Source organism: Tinamus guttatus, unplaced genomic scaffold, assembly GCF_059628265.1.
Source record: "Tinamus guttatus ecotype Peru unplaced genomic scaffold, ASM5962826v1 Tinamus_guttatus_pri_ptg000025l, whole genome shotgun sequence".
Lineage (NCBI taxonomy): Eukaryota > Metazoa > Chordata > Aves > Tinamiformes > Tinamidae > Tinamus > Tinamus guttatus.
Genome location: NW_028288559.1, coordinates 1,334,832 through 1,351,965, shown reverse-complemented (window position 1 = coordinate 1,351,965; position 17,134 = coordinate 1,334,832). Strand labels below are relative to the sequence as shown.

Sequence of the window (17,134 nt, the reverse complement as noted above, 5' to 3'; positions counted from 1 at the left end):
AGGACCTTTTGGAGTTAAGACCATCTAGGAAATAGGAATGCTTGCAGCTGGTTTAGGCTCAGGAGGTGAGATTGAACGTGTGGAGAGGTAGAGACGGACATGTATGACAGGGGAATCAAGCAGAAATAGCAATCTTACTATGAGGTTAAAATTTAAGTAGAATTATTAATGTTAGCAAGCAACAGTACTCTGAATTTTTATGGCAATTACAGATTTATTTCACCCTTCTGTCACTCTTAATGGCATTGCCAGACATCAAGGTGTTTCACTCCTTCCTCCCTACAGTATTTTCTGATTCTTGACAAAATCAGCAGATTTTTGGTAATGATTTCTTGAACATTCACTCAACGTCATACTCATGTTACAAACAACCACTTGACTGAATGGAGAATGTTATTTTTCTTGGCTAAATAAATTAATGTACAGGTGCTTTTGCAAGTCTGTGTCAGCCTTTTATTTTCCTCCCTTTGGAGGAAGGAAGATGAGGATACAAGGAGGATCAGCCAGATGAAACTTCTCCATGAACTAGGAACTATTTTGGCGCTGAATGTCTGTTACAGAGTCTGAAGAGCCTCGTAGTGGTTCTTGGCTCCAGGGCAGTGGTCCAAAGCCTTGCTGGAGTCAAGGCAGGACACATCTCTCCTCTCCCCTCATCTTCCCAGCAGTCATTCCAGCAGAGCAGGCTCTCAGCTGGGCTAAGCATCACTTCTCCTTGGTGAATCTGTGCTGACTACTGCCGATCACTTTCTTACCCTTCATGTGCTTGGAAATGATGTCCAGGATGAGCTGCTTGAGTTCCAATGGACCTGGGTGTTGCAGGTGAGACATGAGGCTGGCATATGCAAAAGCCAGCATTATAGGAAGGGGTAGATGTCAGTAATATCACTACTGCATTGAAACTTTTTCTTAATTTTATCATTCTTGGCAGTTGCCTAAATAGAGCCTGCTGGATTCTTTTACTGTTTTCTGTGTGTTTTTAAGACATTTTTCTCTTTTTTAAAGAGAGAGAGAACTGTGAATTTTGCTTAGTTCACAGGACTTTTGACATCGTCTTAGTAAACTAATTATGTCTGTAAATTCTAAATAATTTATTCTGTATTCTAAAGAACATCTGTTTTTTAAAAATTCCTACCTTTTCTATTAATTGAATTATGTCTGAGTCTTTAATACATTCTGTTTTAGTGCTAGCAGAGTAGATTGGTTTATTCTAGCCCTTTGTGCTTAGAGGAATACACTATTACTTGTTTCTGGGGCTATTAATAATGCAACAGGGCTTCCATTGAAAACTGGTTTTGTAACACATGCTGCAAATGAAAGCAATTCAGCGTACGCTTAGCTAGGCAAAGGAGATGAGAAAATACATGGTGCACGCCAGAAACCTAGGCCTCCTGGCTGTAGAGAGAGTTCCTTCTTTTTTAGAAAAGTGTGTTTGGCCTGTAGGTCGTAAGCTGGGCTAGTTAATACCTTGCCAATTAATGAGCCTATTTATTTTGCATCAGAGTTAATGAACTTGTACCGTAAGCATTGGTTGCCACCAGAAGAAGATGCGGATAACGTGAAGGAATGTGAATGGCTGTAAATTCTCTCATAGAACTGAGGGCTGGTCAGTATTGAGGCTCTGGCCTGTTTCTGTGCCTTGTATTGATGCAGCTTTTGATAACTGCCATACTGGAATTCACAGAAGCAATAGCCTCCAGGCCTCTCTTTTTTTTTTTTCTTTTTTTTCTTTTTTTTTTTTTTTGAAAAGCTCTGGATTAGTGCATAGCTTAATCCAGGGGACTTTTCTGCCCAGCTGTCATCGTGCTGCAGATGTGTAAGTAATGCAGCCTCTGGCTGAAGGGAAGTTCACTGGCACGAAGGAGCTCTTTTAGTAGCATGGAGGTTCCCCGGAGAGGAGAGGTATGCGTTCTCAGTGTAGTTTTAACATGAATTACTCATGACTTCCATCGGGTCGATCCCTGGCTTTATCTCTCCCTCTCCATACCTCTTCCTAGAGTTACTGAATGTGCGAGGGTGAAAGGGATCTCCACAGATCAACTAGTACATCCTGTTACCTGGGTCTATACCATCTGAGCTTCTCACAACATGCTTATGTGAAGCTGTTTTTTGATGGCCGAGAGAACTAATTCTAGATGGGAACTCTCTTTCTCAAGGCCAAATATGTTCCTTTAAGCATTTTTTTCCTATACTGAGTTGAAAAGCTTTTAATTTTCTTAATTATTTTGTCTATGATGTGCTAGCAAATTTGAGAACACTTTTAATAGTTGCAGAAGTTGTTTGGTATGTGAAATTTTGGGGCTGGGCTCAGCAGGGATTTAGAGAGTTGTATGAGCTTTATGTCTTATGTGTACTTAATGTTACCGGGAAATTCATGTTACCTGCTTAGACATCTAGTTTAAGGGGTAGGTATCCTGAAGTGTGGGAAGTGGACAAGGGAAAAGGCAGCAACTGAAAGCCAGTAAAAAAGCTGTTAAATAGATCTCTCATCCTGCAGATAGTGTAAGATTGTCCTATAGGCTGAGAGAATGTACCCGACTCGAATTCCACTTGGTTCAGAAAATGAGAACCCTTTCAAGTGTTCCATCTGATTATTTTAAATTACCAGATGCTTTTGCAAAAATATTTCAGATGTTTGTAGTGGCATGTAAGTTTTCTTGCTGGGGTTTGTAAACTGTGCAACTGCCTTCCCTTTGAAGTACATTTGCGCTGAGCTTCTAGGTTGCATTACTGACAGCAAGAAGAGACTTCCCCTGAAAATCTCTTGGCAGGTTGGTTTGTTGCACAATAAAAATGCTCAATGATATGACTACTTACTATAGCAGTGGGCATACTCTTGTCCTGTTTTTTGCTTATGGAGTTAACTTTGGCTTTTAACATCCTACACAGGTATTAAAATACAGACGTTTTGCAGATGCTGTTCTCTTCCTCTGCCTAGGCAGTTAGGTTAGCATGGAGACTTCTTGCTTTTAATTTCCAGCTCCTGTGGATTTGAAGGGATGTACACTCAGAAGAGACTTCTGCTGTTGGAAGAAGCTTTCCACAGGACAGAGGTAGATTGTAGCTCTTATGATTTGATTTTTAATGTAATTTCCACAGCTTGTCAGCAGTGTTTTGCTTTTTTTGTACCTTATCTCGTGACCTGTTCTAGTAGCAAAAGAATGTGCATAGCCATTTGAATTGGAAAGTTTAGACTATTCTAGATAGGTTTTTTTTTTTTTTTTTTAAGTATACACCTATATGTGATATAATACTCACCAACTTATATTTTATGCCAGAAGTGCTTATTATTTTAGAATTTTAGTGCTGGGAGACCTTCAGTAAAAAAGAATATTATGGTTGTTCTGAGTGCTGACAGGGTGCAACGGTAATGGAAATGAGAATTGGTTATGTTTTTAGCTTTTTAATGAATTTTAAATATTCAAGTTCATTCTCTGCTTTTCATATTATTTTATAGGTGCATGTATAACTCTTAGGTTACAGTTAACAAATTCCTGTCCCTTTAATTTTTAATTTAGCATTTCAGGTTGTTAGCTAGGGCTTGTGCTGAACATATAAACAAGACAGAAGAATCCCCAGGCTTAATAGGTTACTAGCTTTTTAAGCATTTACTTAAATGTTTTCAAAATACACAGTACTGCTCTGACTGTGCTGTGTTTGCTCAAGTGTAAAGGACAAAGATCCTTTACTGAAGTAATTTTTATTAAAAGGTGTTGCTAATTGTAGGTTGTAAATCTCGTTTCAGGAAACTCAACATGCTTATCGGAGTGCTGTCACTGCTGTTTTCACCAGAGATTCTCCTTTCAATACAAGTTGATTATAGTACTTTGAGTATGAGTTTATGTTTGTTGTTAAAGATGCCAAGATAATAGACGAGCTCCTAGGAATTTATATGGTCCAGTGCCAGTGTTTTATTTTAAGTACATGTTCTTAAAAAGTAGAATATTCCACTGTCAAATTGAAGATGACATAGCGATTGTTGGCTGGGGCTTGAATTAAGACAAACTGTTCCAAAAAGACATGATTTCAATGTTGTCCTCTGGGGAAAAACAGCATTAAGTTTAAAGGAAGGGGGCGGAGTTACTGTTCCCAAACGGAGCTCTGTTTTCATTTGCTCAGGATGGAAGGCTCCAGCTAGCAGCGTGATGCTTTGGTGTGGATCGCGTGTTCTTGTGTGGTCCGACCTTTTCACATCACAGTCTAAGATCATACAGGAGGGATCTCTCTATGTTCAAGGCTTCAAGCTTAGCAAGTGTTGCACAGCGAGAAGCCATTCATGGATGTGGATTTGCTGGCTCCCTTGCAGCCTGCAGGACCGACTAGAAGAGAGAGGAGTGTGACTTGGCTGTTTGGGGAACGGAGGTGAAGCGAAGTCAGAGTTAAGAATTGCTTCCATAACTGTGAAACTTCTTTTGAGGCACAAACCAAAAGTTTCCCATTTGAGGCAGAAATAAAACTTTAACTAGAAGTGCATGACAATCTTTGTATACATTAACCCGAGATTGTGTGCTAAGCATTCGTTTGTAATTTCAGAAGGGGCAACAGGGTACTGTGATGGGCTTCCCGGTCTTTATGTCGATGTTTGCCAAGCTTGTGATACCTGGAGCACTTCTTTATATATTAAAATTGGTAACAATTACACAGATGTGTGAGCAGCAACTTGTGTCTAGTGGCGGGGGCAGGCTCACTTTGTGCCTGATCTCTAGGCCTTCCAGGGCCTCTTACATCTGCCGAGCTAAGTGTAACTTACTCATCAGTGACCTGGGTGAAGAGACAGAGGGAACCTCTGCAAGTTTGCTGGTGATACAAGCCTGGCAGCAGGGGCTAGTAGGCAGGGCTGCCCTGGTGTTCAGAGGGACCTGAACAAATTGGAGAGCTGGCACAGATGAACCTGTGAAGAGTGAACACATGAAGAGTGTTCCATAAAGGGAAATGCAGAGTCCTACAGCTGGGAAGAAATAACCCCAGGTACCAGTTTAGGCTGAGAGATGACCTGAGCCTTGTAGGGAAGGACCTGGGGGTGCTGGTGTTCAGCAGGCTTACCATGAGTCAGCAGTGTGCCCTCATGGTCAAGAAGGCCAATGGGATTCTGACCCGCATCAGGAGGAGCGTTGCCAGCAGGTTGAGGGAGAGGATCCTGCCCCTCTACTCAGCTCTGGTGAGGCCGTCCCTGGAGTACTGGGTGCAGTTCTGGGCTCCCCAGGACAAGAGGGATGTGGAGCTTCTTGAGAGGGTCCAGTGTAGAGCCATGAAGATGATTAAAGGACTGGAGCATGAGAAAAGACTGAGAGGTGGATCGCTCTGGAGCAGAGAAGGCAGAGAGAAAATCTTATCAATGTATATAACTATTAGAAGGGAGGGTGTAGAGAGGATGGGGCCACACTCTTTTCAGTGATAGCCAGATAAATAGGACAAAAGGCAACAGGCACAAACTGAAACACAAGAATTTCCATTTGAACATTAGGAAAAAATGTATTTACTGTGAGGGAGGGAAACAGAGCACTGGAATGGGTTGACCTGTTGAGGAGTCTCCACCTTGGGAATATTCAAAAGCCCTGTGGGCAGGATTCAGGGCAATGTGGTGCAGGTGACCTTGCACGGTCAGGGAGGTTGGACTAGGTGATCTCCAGAGGTCCCTTCCAGTCTCAACTGTTCTGTGGGTGGATGGGCTGAATGCACGCGCTCCTGTGGCACGCTGCTGATGCCATCACGGCATGTTTGCGGGCTGTAGGACACCCCGTGGACATCTCTACTGCACGTGAAGAGTGTTCAGGTCTAGTGGCGATGTGCGTTTCTTCTGCAGGCAGTGACTCAATGAACAAGTGAAGGAAGAGTAGAGTAAGGAATAGTCTTCCTGGTGTTTTGGGGTCTTCCTTTTCTTTTCTTTTCTTTTCTTTTCTTTTCTTTTCTTTTCTTTTCTTTTCTTTTCTTTTCTTTTCTTTTCTTTTCTTTTCTTTTCTTTTCTTTTCTTTTCTTTTCTTTTCTTTTCTTTTCTTTTCTTTTCTTTTCTTTTCTTTTCTTTTCTTTTCTTTTCTTTTCTTTTCTTTTCTTTTCTTTTCTTTTCTTTTCTTTTCTTTTCTTTTCTTTTCTTTTCTTTTCTTTTCTTTTCTTTTCTTTTCTTTTCTTTTCTTTTCTTTTCTTTTCTTTTCTTTTCTTTTCTTTTCTTTTCTTTTCTTTTCTTTTCTTTTCTTTTCTTTTCTTTTCTTTTCTTTTCTTTTCTTTTCTTTTCTTTTCTTTTCTTTTCTTTTCTTTTCTTTTTTTTTTTCTGCGTTCTGTAATGTCACCTGAATATAGCTGTTAGCATTCTGTTCTTTGGTTTAAGCTTGCTTTTGAACAGCAAACCTATCCAATGTGAACATAAGGTAATCTGAAGTTTGTTCTCTGCAGTAATGCCCTCTCTTTTCTGTACTATTTTATTCTGGAGGTGTTCGTTCCAAGGGACTGAAGCTACAGTTCTCTGGGTATAAATTTGAGAAACAAGTGATTTTGCTAATTGAGAGAGTTTTGTCCGAGAATTTCTGAGAATTTCCTTACTTGTTAGCCTTTGGAAACATTAACGTTTCCACTGCAGTTTCCATTTTTGGTAAATAGTTGTTAAAAAATCACAGGCCAGGAAATCAAAGGTTTATTTTTCCTTGGGAATTGGTATATATACTATGTAAAAGACAAACTTCTACTCAAATCGGTAAGGTGCCATGGTGGATAGTATCTAAACTGCTGAACTGTAGTGAATTCAGCTTGCCATCTTAAGAAAAATGTTGATAAGTATTCTCTTACTGGCTGATGTAATGTTGGTGAAATTAGATTTATGCCTTGTTTGGGATGTCAAAAGTTTTCTGATACTTTTTTTAATTTACTAGACTGTAACCAGAATCCTAGAATGGCGGCAAGCTGTGTAGTTGCATGTACAGCCATAATAGTTGTTGGATGGTGGAGGGCGCGAAGTTCTTGCCAACCTTATAGGCTTTTTGATATGTCATGACATGGACCATAACCTGTCCTGTTCTGAAAGACAGCTTAGTAAAAGGTAAAATTGTGCAAATTAATGTAATGTTTTCTCTCTTCTTTGTAGCACAATGGCTGACAATAAAGCAAAGTCAACCAAACCTGCGAATAAGACACCTCCGAAGTCTCCTTCAGATCCAGCAAAGGAGCGAGCAGCAAAAAGATTATCCTATGATTCAAACAGCTCACACGAGGGAGCTATGGCAGGAGAAATAAGTGCTCTGGAAGAGGCTTTTAGAAAATTTGCCATCCATGGCGATACAAGAGCCACAGGAAAAGAAATGCATGGGAAGAACTGGTCAAAGCTATGTAAGGACTGTCATGTGATAGATGGGAAGAATGTGACAATCACAGATGTTGATATTGTCTTCAGTAAAATCAAGTAAGTTCCTTTCTGCCATTGTTTTCTTATGTTCTCCTCTATGTTTTGTCATCTAAATTTATCTTCTGTTGCTCATGGATGTTGTGTTGTGTGCTGTCTCCCTTTGTCTTTCATGTTCCTTTTTTGAAATTGTGTTTCAGCTTCTGTCCTGTTATCTTAAACTGACCTCAGTGTTGCGGGTATTGTGGTATACAGAGAGGTTTCATATGATGAAGAAAAATGCACGTTAATCTGAGAAAAGTGTTGGTTTTGACTGCACTAAATGCTATGAATATTTGCTGGAGGATGTCTGAGGCAAACACATTCTCAAAAGCCTCAAAAAATCTGGGGCGGTGGTTGGATATGTACTTAGGCCTGAGCTGGAGCTTCCAAGCTCCACAGTCCTGGTGTCCAGCACAAAACTTGCTTGGGTTTAAAGTAGAAGGTCCTGGAGACACCAAACTGGTGGTGCAGCTGGGCTGTGTATGCCCATGACTGAGATGCATTGGTTGGGGTTGAAAACCTAGGCAGGACTTGATCCAGAAAGTGTACAAGTCAAAGGGAAGGCTTTCAGCTATTTCAGTATGTTCCCGGTAAAAACCCAAGTCGTTTTGTGTTCTCACTTTATTTTTATGATACGATCATTTTTGCTCCTCATGTCCTACCCTTTAACTCATCTGTTAGCCTTGCCTTTATTTGCGTTTTATTGCCAGAGTAACTATTCAAATTCTTCCACGCATCACCGTATTTCGAGATGTGCTGCTTAATTGTCTTTGCACCTTGTAGGAAAATGTATTTGGCTTGTGCCCTCAATCAGTGTGGTGTAATGCTAGGGAGAGGACTTGCAAACAGAATTGCCTAACAAGAGAAGTTAGGAAAACCTCCTACAGGAACTGATCTTTTAGAGTGTGTTGAGGCAGAGAAACAAAAAGAAGAAAAGGCCCTTGACCTTCACAAATTGTCCAAAGTACCATGCACAGTTAGCAGGAGTGCGAATGACTGCATTGTTTATAAGAACCTCATACGCTATTTTTTTCCAGCATTTGTCATCTTTGAAGCAGAAGAATGTGGTGTTTGTGGCAAGTATGTTACTTTTCACAGCTGTTTGGTTCTGTCTCTTTCCTCAGGGTCTTATCGAGGCCATTGACAACTCTGCATATGTACAGTCCAACATTCTTGTTCTTGGATTAGTCTCTTTTTCCTTTGAGTGACTACTGATACTTTTTTCTGTTGCCAGAGCTAGGCACAGTGCAGTGAACTAGCTCGTTTGAATGAGATGTTTAAGCTGTAGGGTTATTTAATTCTTTGTTGACTTGTGATGGAAGATGTCAGCAGTTATTTTCAAATATTCCTTTGTTTCATCAGCTTAAAGATTTCTCCGTTTCTGTCAACATAGGAAATAACTAATGTCAAAGCTACTTTGTCATAGCAGGTTCTGGGCAAGTTAGTCATGCAGCAACTGGTATGGCATAAAATGTGCACATAGATTTAAAGCAGTGTCCGTTTAGATGCCTTTTGGCACAGAGTGAATCCAGCTCTGTTCTGCAAGCATGGGCTGGGAAGTGTTGGGGACCTGTGGTTAAAGGGGACTGTCACCTTATACCCTCTCTTTTGTAATATTCACAGTATTGGCCTAGCTCAGGTTTCTTGTGTCTGCCTCTTTGGGGCTGTGTCTGTACAGCAAGTGTGACAGTTTCTTAGCGCTTTGATTCCTTATGGTTGAAAAGTGCTGTTATTTCTGTTTGAAGTATCATATTATCTTTTCCTCTCTCCATGCGGTATTAAATGGTTTGCAATATTAAAGGCAAAACTAATTATGCATTTGTTAAAGTTATTTTAATCTATTGTTTATTAATTATGTTTCTTCCTTACCTGCACATATTTTACATTCTTTTGTTTAAGCACTTCAAATTAATAACAGCTTAGTGGTGGACAGGGAAAATGTCGACAGCTGAGGTTTGCTATCTCACGCTGTTAGGAGCGTCTGTTTTTTTGTGTCCATGCTTTCAATAGGTATGTATCTAGATTTTCTTAAGTGCATTTCAAGATCTTGTTTTCAAGAGTATGTCAGCAATTCTTTCTACCCCAAATCACATTGATTTCACATATAGTATTTTAATTTTTAGCAAGGGATGACTTAATAGTTTTGGTTGCTCAGTATTGATGATATGGCTCACCTTAGAAGGCATATTAGCATTAGCGTTTCTTGACAACCCAAGTTTTTTCCCTATCTGTATTACATGAAGGACGTTAATTAAACTCTGTAAAAATCTCTAACATTGCACAAAAAAAATCCAGCAGAAAGTGCTTTCTCACCCCAGCGTGAGTTATGCTGATGGGTATCTTACAGCTCTTCACTGCTGTTTTCAGTTTCTTCAGCTATACATATTGCAGTTGCCACCTAGGATGGTGGTGAACTTTCCAAATAGGTTTTCAGTTGGTCTTTCAGATGGTCTCATTTCAGTTGGAAATGAGTGTGTTTGGCAGGACTTTCTTACTGGCCAGCTGTATTGTTGTTTATGAGAATAGAACATGTTGTTTGAACATCAAAAATGATTAATTTTGTAAAATTGTTCTTTGGGTTTATGAATTATGTCTGTGTGCAAAGCCTGTTTTTGTCATCTTGTTACCTTCCCTGCTTTCATGCTCTCAAAATGCTGGGTAGGAACTGTGTGTTGCTGATTGATAGAGCAAAGATTAATTTCTGGAAACTGATATGTTTACTCAAGAGCTCCTAAAAGACGTTTTTCATTCATTGATTAATAACTTCCTTTGTTACAGAAGAGTGTTTATCAGTTAAGCTCTGAGAAGTAAAAATCGTTTTTCCCAAAGCAACCCCCTCCCATCTCGGAATAGACAAACTAAATTTTGGAAAGTGCGTGTGTGTGTCTGCCAACCCTTAGTTCAGCTAAGGTTAGGTCTATGCTGTTAGAAATCTGAGGAGATAGTGATGTAGCTTTGCTACAAGCGAGAGAATAGCCGTAGTGTGCTGTTTTCCCTCTTCATCAGGCTGAAGTGTAAATTGTTCATCTTGCATAAAAGAGTCACTGAAAGTCTTAATGTAAGTACATTTTAATGTACTTTAGGATAAGAGAAGGGAAATGCAAAGAATGCACAGTAGTAGGCACAATAGAAGAATTGCTGGAAGTAGTCTTCAGTAAGAAAAGAAGTAAATTGATGGGGTTTTTAATGTTATTTTTATTTCATTTTTTTCTCCCTCCTGAATATTTCTATTCCACAATGATTTGGAGTTTCGTAAGAAAAGTGCCTCAAATCCTAACTGTTGGATAGATTTTAATACGTACTGATATAACAGCTACTGCTATATTAAAATTTCATTTAAAAGATTTGTTTCTTTAGCATATTTGTTGTTTTTCTGTTTTAAAAACTTTATATAGTCAGCTAAGAAAATGCAAAATTAAAAAAAAGCAACAGTGAATTTTGCGTGGAAATTATTTGAAATGAACAGCTGAAGTGCAATTTGGAGAGTGGCCATGTGGATGCATATTTTTGTATAAGCTCTTTTCCTGCAAATCAGAGGAAAGCTACCTATATTTATGCCTTCTATGCACATTGCATCCAGAAAAGCAAAAGAAAGGTTGAATAGTGAATTACAAAACTTTACCGTGTCTTACGGCATGAAATCTATTAAAAGTGCTTCAAAGCCAACAAAAAATGTGGTTGGAAATGCAATTATATAGTAAGCTTTCCTACCTGTGTTTTATAGTTTCACACTCAAAACTTGAAATGTTGGACTCTGCCCTCATTGGATTGCATAAAACAGTAACAGGATGGTTGTGGGTTACATTTCATTTCAAAGCTAGCTCCTTGCTTGAGGTTGTATAAAGATCATTTTTTTTGCTACTTCCTATCAAGATAACTTTCTCTCCTTAATGTGGCAAAAGTGAGGCAAACCTGTCCTCTGAGAAATCTGTGCATGTTGTACGTAAGAAAAGAAGGTTAGAAATACTTTGTGGGATGTAATTTTTTTAACTGGTCCCTTATTTCTCAGTGTATTCGGCGTCATACTTGAAGACAAGTTGAAGTCACAGCCACATTCTAGGAGAAGGAAACATTTCACAAATTATTGGATGTGAAACTTTCATGAAACAGAGTATTCCACCATTTTTGTAATAACTCTGTTCTTAAGGTTTCTTTTAAAACATGGGGGTATAATATAAATGTCTTGGTAATATTAGCTAACTCAAAGCATTCCTTTTTCATATACTATCTGAACTTTATGTAGACACATTTTTATTTATTAAAAGTGTAATTCAATCTGAACATGCTGAATATAGATATATGTGACTGCAAACCTGAAGTAGCATTTGAAATTGGGCATTTTCCATGGGAATGGGGATTCCATGGGCAGCTTTGTTTTTGTGGCTGAAGCAGTTGCCTTCCTTCATGGTAATTTTCCTCGTTAACTGACAGTCCCTTTTATATTGCTCCTCCACTGCTAATGGCAGAGTTGCAAAACGCACAGCCTCTGAGCTTGTACAGGGCACTTGCTGAGCATAATATGGGTTTAGTGAATCTTGTTGCCTTGCAGAAAACAAGCTAACTGGTGACACAGGAGAAGGGCGCAGAAATGTCTGTGTTTGGTATGGCAAGCAACATGTGGCTTCGTTCTTGTTAATCCAGCAAGAGGGTGAGATGCAACAGGTCAGTCTAAGAACTTGTGTGTTTTGTATTAAGGAAAGCAGAATATCCAAGAAGAATTGATGTTGCTGATCTCTGACCAGCATACTGGCATGTTGCTTTAGGAACATAAATTTCTTTGTTTATTGGGGTCAACAACTGCTCTGAGCAATTTGATATGTTAGCTATGCCATGCACATACTCCACTTGTTGGATGCAGTTAATATGGTAATAGTAATAGCCCTGATATAAATACCTCTGCTCTTATTTTAGAAGTGTGACCACTCAGCACTGCAAGAAAATGGTTTAAGCACTGCCATAAAACTGCTAATTCTATGACATGATTAGATTGAAAAATCAAAATATTTCTGTTTATCCTGGCATGTTGCTATGGTTGCAGGCAGGCCTGGGTGACGTCATGCCTTGGATCCATTGTAAGCATTTATTTAGGTAGTTGTCTCCATGGAAACATTTGTTTGTTTTGATGTTACTATGTGTTAAATTTTAAACAAATTTTTGTGGTTCTATACTGGATTGTTATTGAAGACCAGTTAATCTACAGAAGCTCTGTAAATATACCTTACACCCCACCCTCTAAAAATATTTTTGGGAAAAGATCAAGTGAAGGCATAATTGTCCTCTTAAATTCCAGCAATAGTTTCTTATGTTGCTTCGACATGTTTCCTTGTTGCTGAGGAAGCCGTGTGTTCGCAAGGCCAGAAGGCTTGTCTCCATCTTCTCAAGAAAGGAAGTGTTTGTTCCCATAGAGACTCCTCCCAACACGCTCTGCTGTACCTGGCCTGCTGCAGGGAGCCGCGGCTTGTCCTGAGGACATCCCGCCTGTCAGCCCCGTTCCCACAGCCTGGACCCGGCAGCGGTGCCTCCGCCTGAGCCTAGCCCCGTCCTGCTCCCGCAGCAGCTCGTCGCCGCCTTGTTACTGTGCAAGAAATAAAACAGGTGACGTCTGCAGTGAGCAGCTGGCAAGATAACTGCTGGCAGGAATGAGTATGCGCCTTAGCCGTTTGCTAGCTGTCGTGCAATTGTTGACTTTTTGTATTGAATGATAATGGCATTTCTTGCCTTCTTCGTGTACTTGGAAGGACTTGTGCTTTGCAACTTGACCTCATTCAGAACAAATATCTACCCATAAAGTTGCTCCGGAGCGTCTTCTGTTTAATAGATGCTTTACTGAGGTCCCCCTTAAATGTTTTTGGTACACTTCATTGCATAGTCTGATGTATGAATTGGGTGTTTATAAATATGTGAAGGATAATATAGTTTACAGTTGTATTTTTACATCTCTACTGCAGGAATTATTTTAATAGCGTCCTGGAAGGTGATTTGTATAATCCTTTGTTATGCTTGAAGTAGAGTTAACTCTTGGGTACTTTAATATATCTGTGTCAAGAAAAAAGTATTGTCAGTACAGAACAATCTGCATTGGCAAAATCTATGCTAATAATTCTCTCGCAGCAAATTTTGAAGCAGTAGATAAGGTGCATTTAAGTTACGGTAGTTAAGTTAGTTACAACACGGAGCGTTTTCTTCTTTACCATACTATGTACACTTTGATTGAAATGAGCGTCCAGATTCCTTTCTTGTTGAAGAAGTGAGTGGTAAGCGATGGGTTTGGATGCTGTTGCTGCTGTACAGGCTCGTTTTGTGCATGTAAAATAGATAAGTTCTCCACCCAAAGTGTCACGGTCCATTGTGATCTCTCGGATTTACAGTACATTACTGAATTCCAGAGAGTTTTGCTCTTATCAGGTGTTTACAAGCAGTTACTCATAAAACCGCAAGCACAGGAGGCTTTGTTTTTCGGAGCCTTGAGCATCTGGTGCCCTTAGGCTAGCTCAGTGGTGCTGCTTCCAGCATACATCATTAGCTTTAGCATGAGCTCTATGCTAGGCCCAATCCCTGAGCAGGAGTCAAGCAATTGTCTAACCAAACTGCTATATGCTGCTGCTGATGATTTTTTTAACACCTGTTTGTGTTGAAATATATGCACATTGAAACATAAACATGTATTGCTGGGTGTTTTGTTTCCCAGTCAGTTTGTAATGCTGTAGGATAGTGTGCAGGGTATCATACACCAGCCTTGCTTGGTATCTGCTACAATTTGTCACATATGCCAGTGGTGGGCAAGAAGGAGTTACTGTTTTGGAGTAGAAGCAGGGGAAAAAAAATCGCGTACAGGCAAGCCGGCCTTGTTGGCTCATTAATTGCACCACCATTTGCAACTGTCTGTTATGTGTCTGTAAAAACTTATGTAAAATCTGTGCTACTTACAAAGTTAAACATTGCACTGAATAACAAGAAAGATTATTCACCATAAATATGGACATTGTTCCCCATTTTGCATGGGTTAAGTTTGTATGCTGCCAGGGCTGCAGTCAGCCTGGAAGCTGTGGAGTTCAAGATCCTGAGAGGGGTGAGTCAGTCAAACAGCAGAATTACAACCCTGGAGATGAGAAGAGCAGGGGTTTGCTTGTTCAGGGTCCTGCTTGGCAGGATCCCTTGGGAAACTGCCCTGGAGGGCAAAGCAGACCAGGAGAGCTGGTCGATCTTCCAAGACCAGCTCCTCAGAGCATGGGAAGGGTCCGTTGCAATGTGAGCAAGTCGAGCGGCTTGGCAGCAGGCCAGCCTGGATGAACACGGGGCTTCTGATGGAGCTCCAAGGCGAAAAGTAAATAGCCAGAAGGTGGGAGCAGGGAGAGGCTGCCCGGGAGGAATATTGCCCGGGCATGACAGAGCGGAGCTAGGCAAGCCAGTGTTCAGCAGCAGCTGAGACCAGCAAGTGTGGAGGTGAAAAAGGAGAAAGAAGGTTTCTGTAAGTGCTTGGTAGCAAAAGGAAGGCTCTGGAGAGTGTGGTCCCCTCGTGAGAAGGGACACGGAAGAGGCTGAGATGGTGCAGGATGCATCTAGGTGTGCTGAAGGAGCTGGGCAATGGCATCTTCCAGAGGTGGGAGGAGCAATGACTGACGCCTGGAAGAGGGCAAACATCACCTTTCTCTTCAAGCAGCGCAAAGAGGGAGAATCCTGGCCAGGCAGCATGACCTCTGTTGCTGGGAAGGCTGTGAAGCAAAGCATCTTGGAAGCTATTTCTGAAAACATGAAGGACAAGAATGTGTTTTGGAGTTGCCAGCCTGGATTTGCCAAGGACAAGTCATGTGCCTGTGGACCAGGGGAAGACAGTGGATGTAGTTAGTATATCTTGCCTTTAGCAAGGCCTTGCAGCTGATCCTCCTTATTGCCAAATTAGTGAGATTTCAGCTGCCTGAGTAGACTCTAAGAGAGGTGGAAACCTAGCTGCACTGCTGTGCTTGGAGTTGTGAGGACTGCTGCAAAGTCCCCGTGGCAGCCAGTAAGTGAGAGTGTCTCTTGGGGATCAAGGCAGGGAGCAGTTCCCAGTTGAAGGTTGTCTTTAAAGGCCTGGAAGGTAGGGTGGAGGGCTGAGTGGGCAGGTTTGCAGATGTCAGCAAGCTGAGAGGGAACAGTCTGGAGGACGGTGGCTGGTGTTCAGAGGGAGCTGTGCAGGCTGGAGAAAGGGGCTGAGGGACACCTCACGAAGCTCAACCAAGGGAATGGCTGAGTCTTGTATTTGAGGAGGGATACCCTACAGGCTGGCGTCTGACTGGATCCCCAACCTAAGAAAGATATTGATGTACTGGATCAAGGTGCAGGGCCAGCAGGATGCTCAGGAGGCTGGGGCACATGACGTGCAGGGAGAAAGAGGCTCTGTAGAGGCTGGAGCAGAGAAGGCTGAGGGGAGACATTATTGATCTTGCCAGCTACCTGTCTGGAAGGTACAGGGAAGGTGGAGCCAGACTGTTCTTGGAAGTGCCCAGCAATGGGATGGGAGACAACAGGCAAGTTGGACAATGCGAATTCCCCAAGTTAGTCCATGGGTAATTCAGATGAGGTGTCAGGATTTGTTGTAGTTGTTTGCTTTGTTTTGTTTACCCTGTGGGTCATCAAATACTGAAAGAAGTGGTGGAGAGAGGTTTTGGAACCTCTGTCCTTGGAGGTGTTCAAGACTTGCCTGGAAACGTCCCATGACACACTGCCCTGAGACCTGCTCTGGACAGGGGTTTACCCTGGTTACAGAGTCATATGCAAATATTCCTGACAAGCTTAATTGTTACATGACTTTTATGGTTCCAATTAAATCAACATGTTGAATGTGTTGTAAAGAGATTTGAAAACATTAGCGTCTGGGTATACAATATCCTAGGATTGGTTCTGTGCTGATAGCTTGCCTCTCACGTCTATTATTTTTGTTCTTTGTGGCCACTTCTCGTCAAAAGCAATAATTGTTGTTCTGTAGCTAACCAATACTGTGATTTTTACATTTAGAGAGGAGGGGGGAAAAAGCCTGAATTCATGTTACTTTTGAATTGTTGACTGGAGTGTTAGTGGCATTGCTAATAAGTGTGGCGAGGCTGCTGATTATTGATTGATAACAGTACATTTTGCACTTTTATTTATTCTGAACCTTAAAAAAGGAGTCATTGTTGGACAACACAGCCTTCAGTCTTTTGCTACAATATGGAACAGTACTTGTGACAGCTAAAAATATGCCTGTTTTATCCTCTTTTTAGAGATACAACCATAGTTAGGTTCTATTAATGAAGTTGGAAGTGTGTAGTGAAGTTAGAGGGGATATTTTAACATGAACAAACTGTTCGTGTATATTTGTACAGTTTTTTTGATTCATAAGAACATTAGCTGTAAATTATCCATCTCCCAAAGAAGATTAATACAGTATTAATATTGTATTTGGTCTGCCTATACACATAAAGCTGCTGGAAGAATTAAGGTGTAATCCACTTAAGTTGATGGTGTGGTGGTAAATGGAAGCACACAGTTTGCCATCTTTCAGCTTCTTCAGGATTTTATCCAGTTTGCAAATTCCTGAGGTGGTCTTACTATTCAGAGCTTTGAGAGGACTGCTTTGCAACTGATTTGGAACGAGATTCATTTCAGAGTTATGGTAACATTATGTAGGTGAACGACCCAACTAAAATCTAGGGAAACTGTGCTATGCATCTTCCCCATTTTATTTCATCACCAGTATGAATGTAGAAGTCTTCCCTAGAGAAGTGTTGGCATAATGTCTTCAACTTCGTG

The 17,134-nt window shown here is 40.8% G+C and overlaps 1 protein-coding gene across 1 annotated transcript in view; it reads left to right on the top strand.

Moving 5' to 3' along the window:
* The first annotated feature begins 7,070 nt into the window (after positions 1-7,070).
* TPPP (tubulin polymerization promoting protein) overlaps positions 7,071-17,134 on the top strand; it is a 38,234-nt gene continuing 28,170 nt past the window's right edge. Inside the window, exon 1 of the mRNA XM_010221198.2 lies at positions 7,071-7,384. Coding sequence (XP_010219500.1) covers positions 7,074-7,384 — 311 coding nt within the window. The 5' untranslated portion in view covers positions 7,071-7,073. The remainder of the gene's footprint in view (positions 7,385-17,134) is intronic.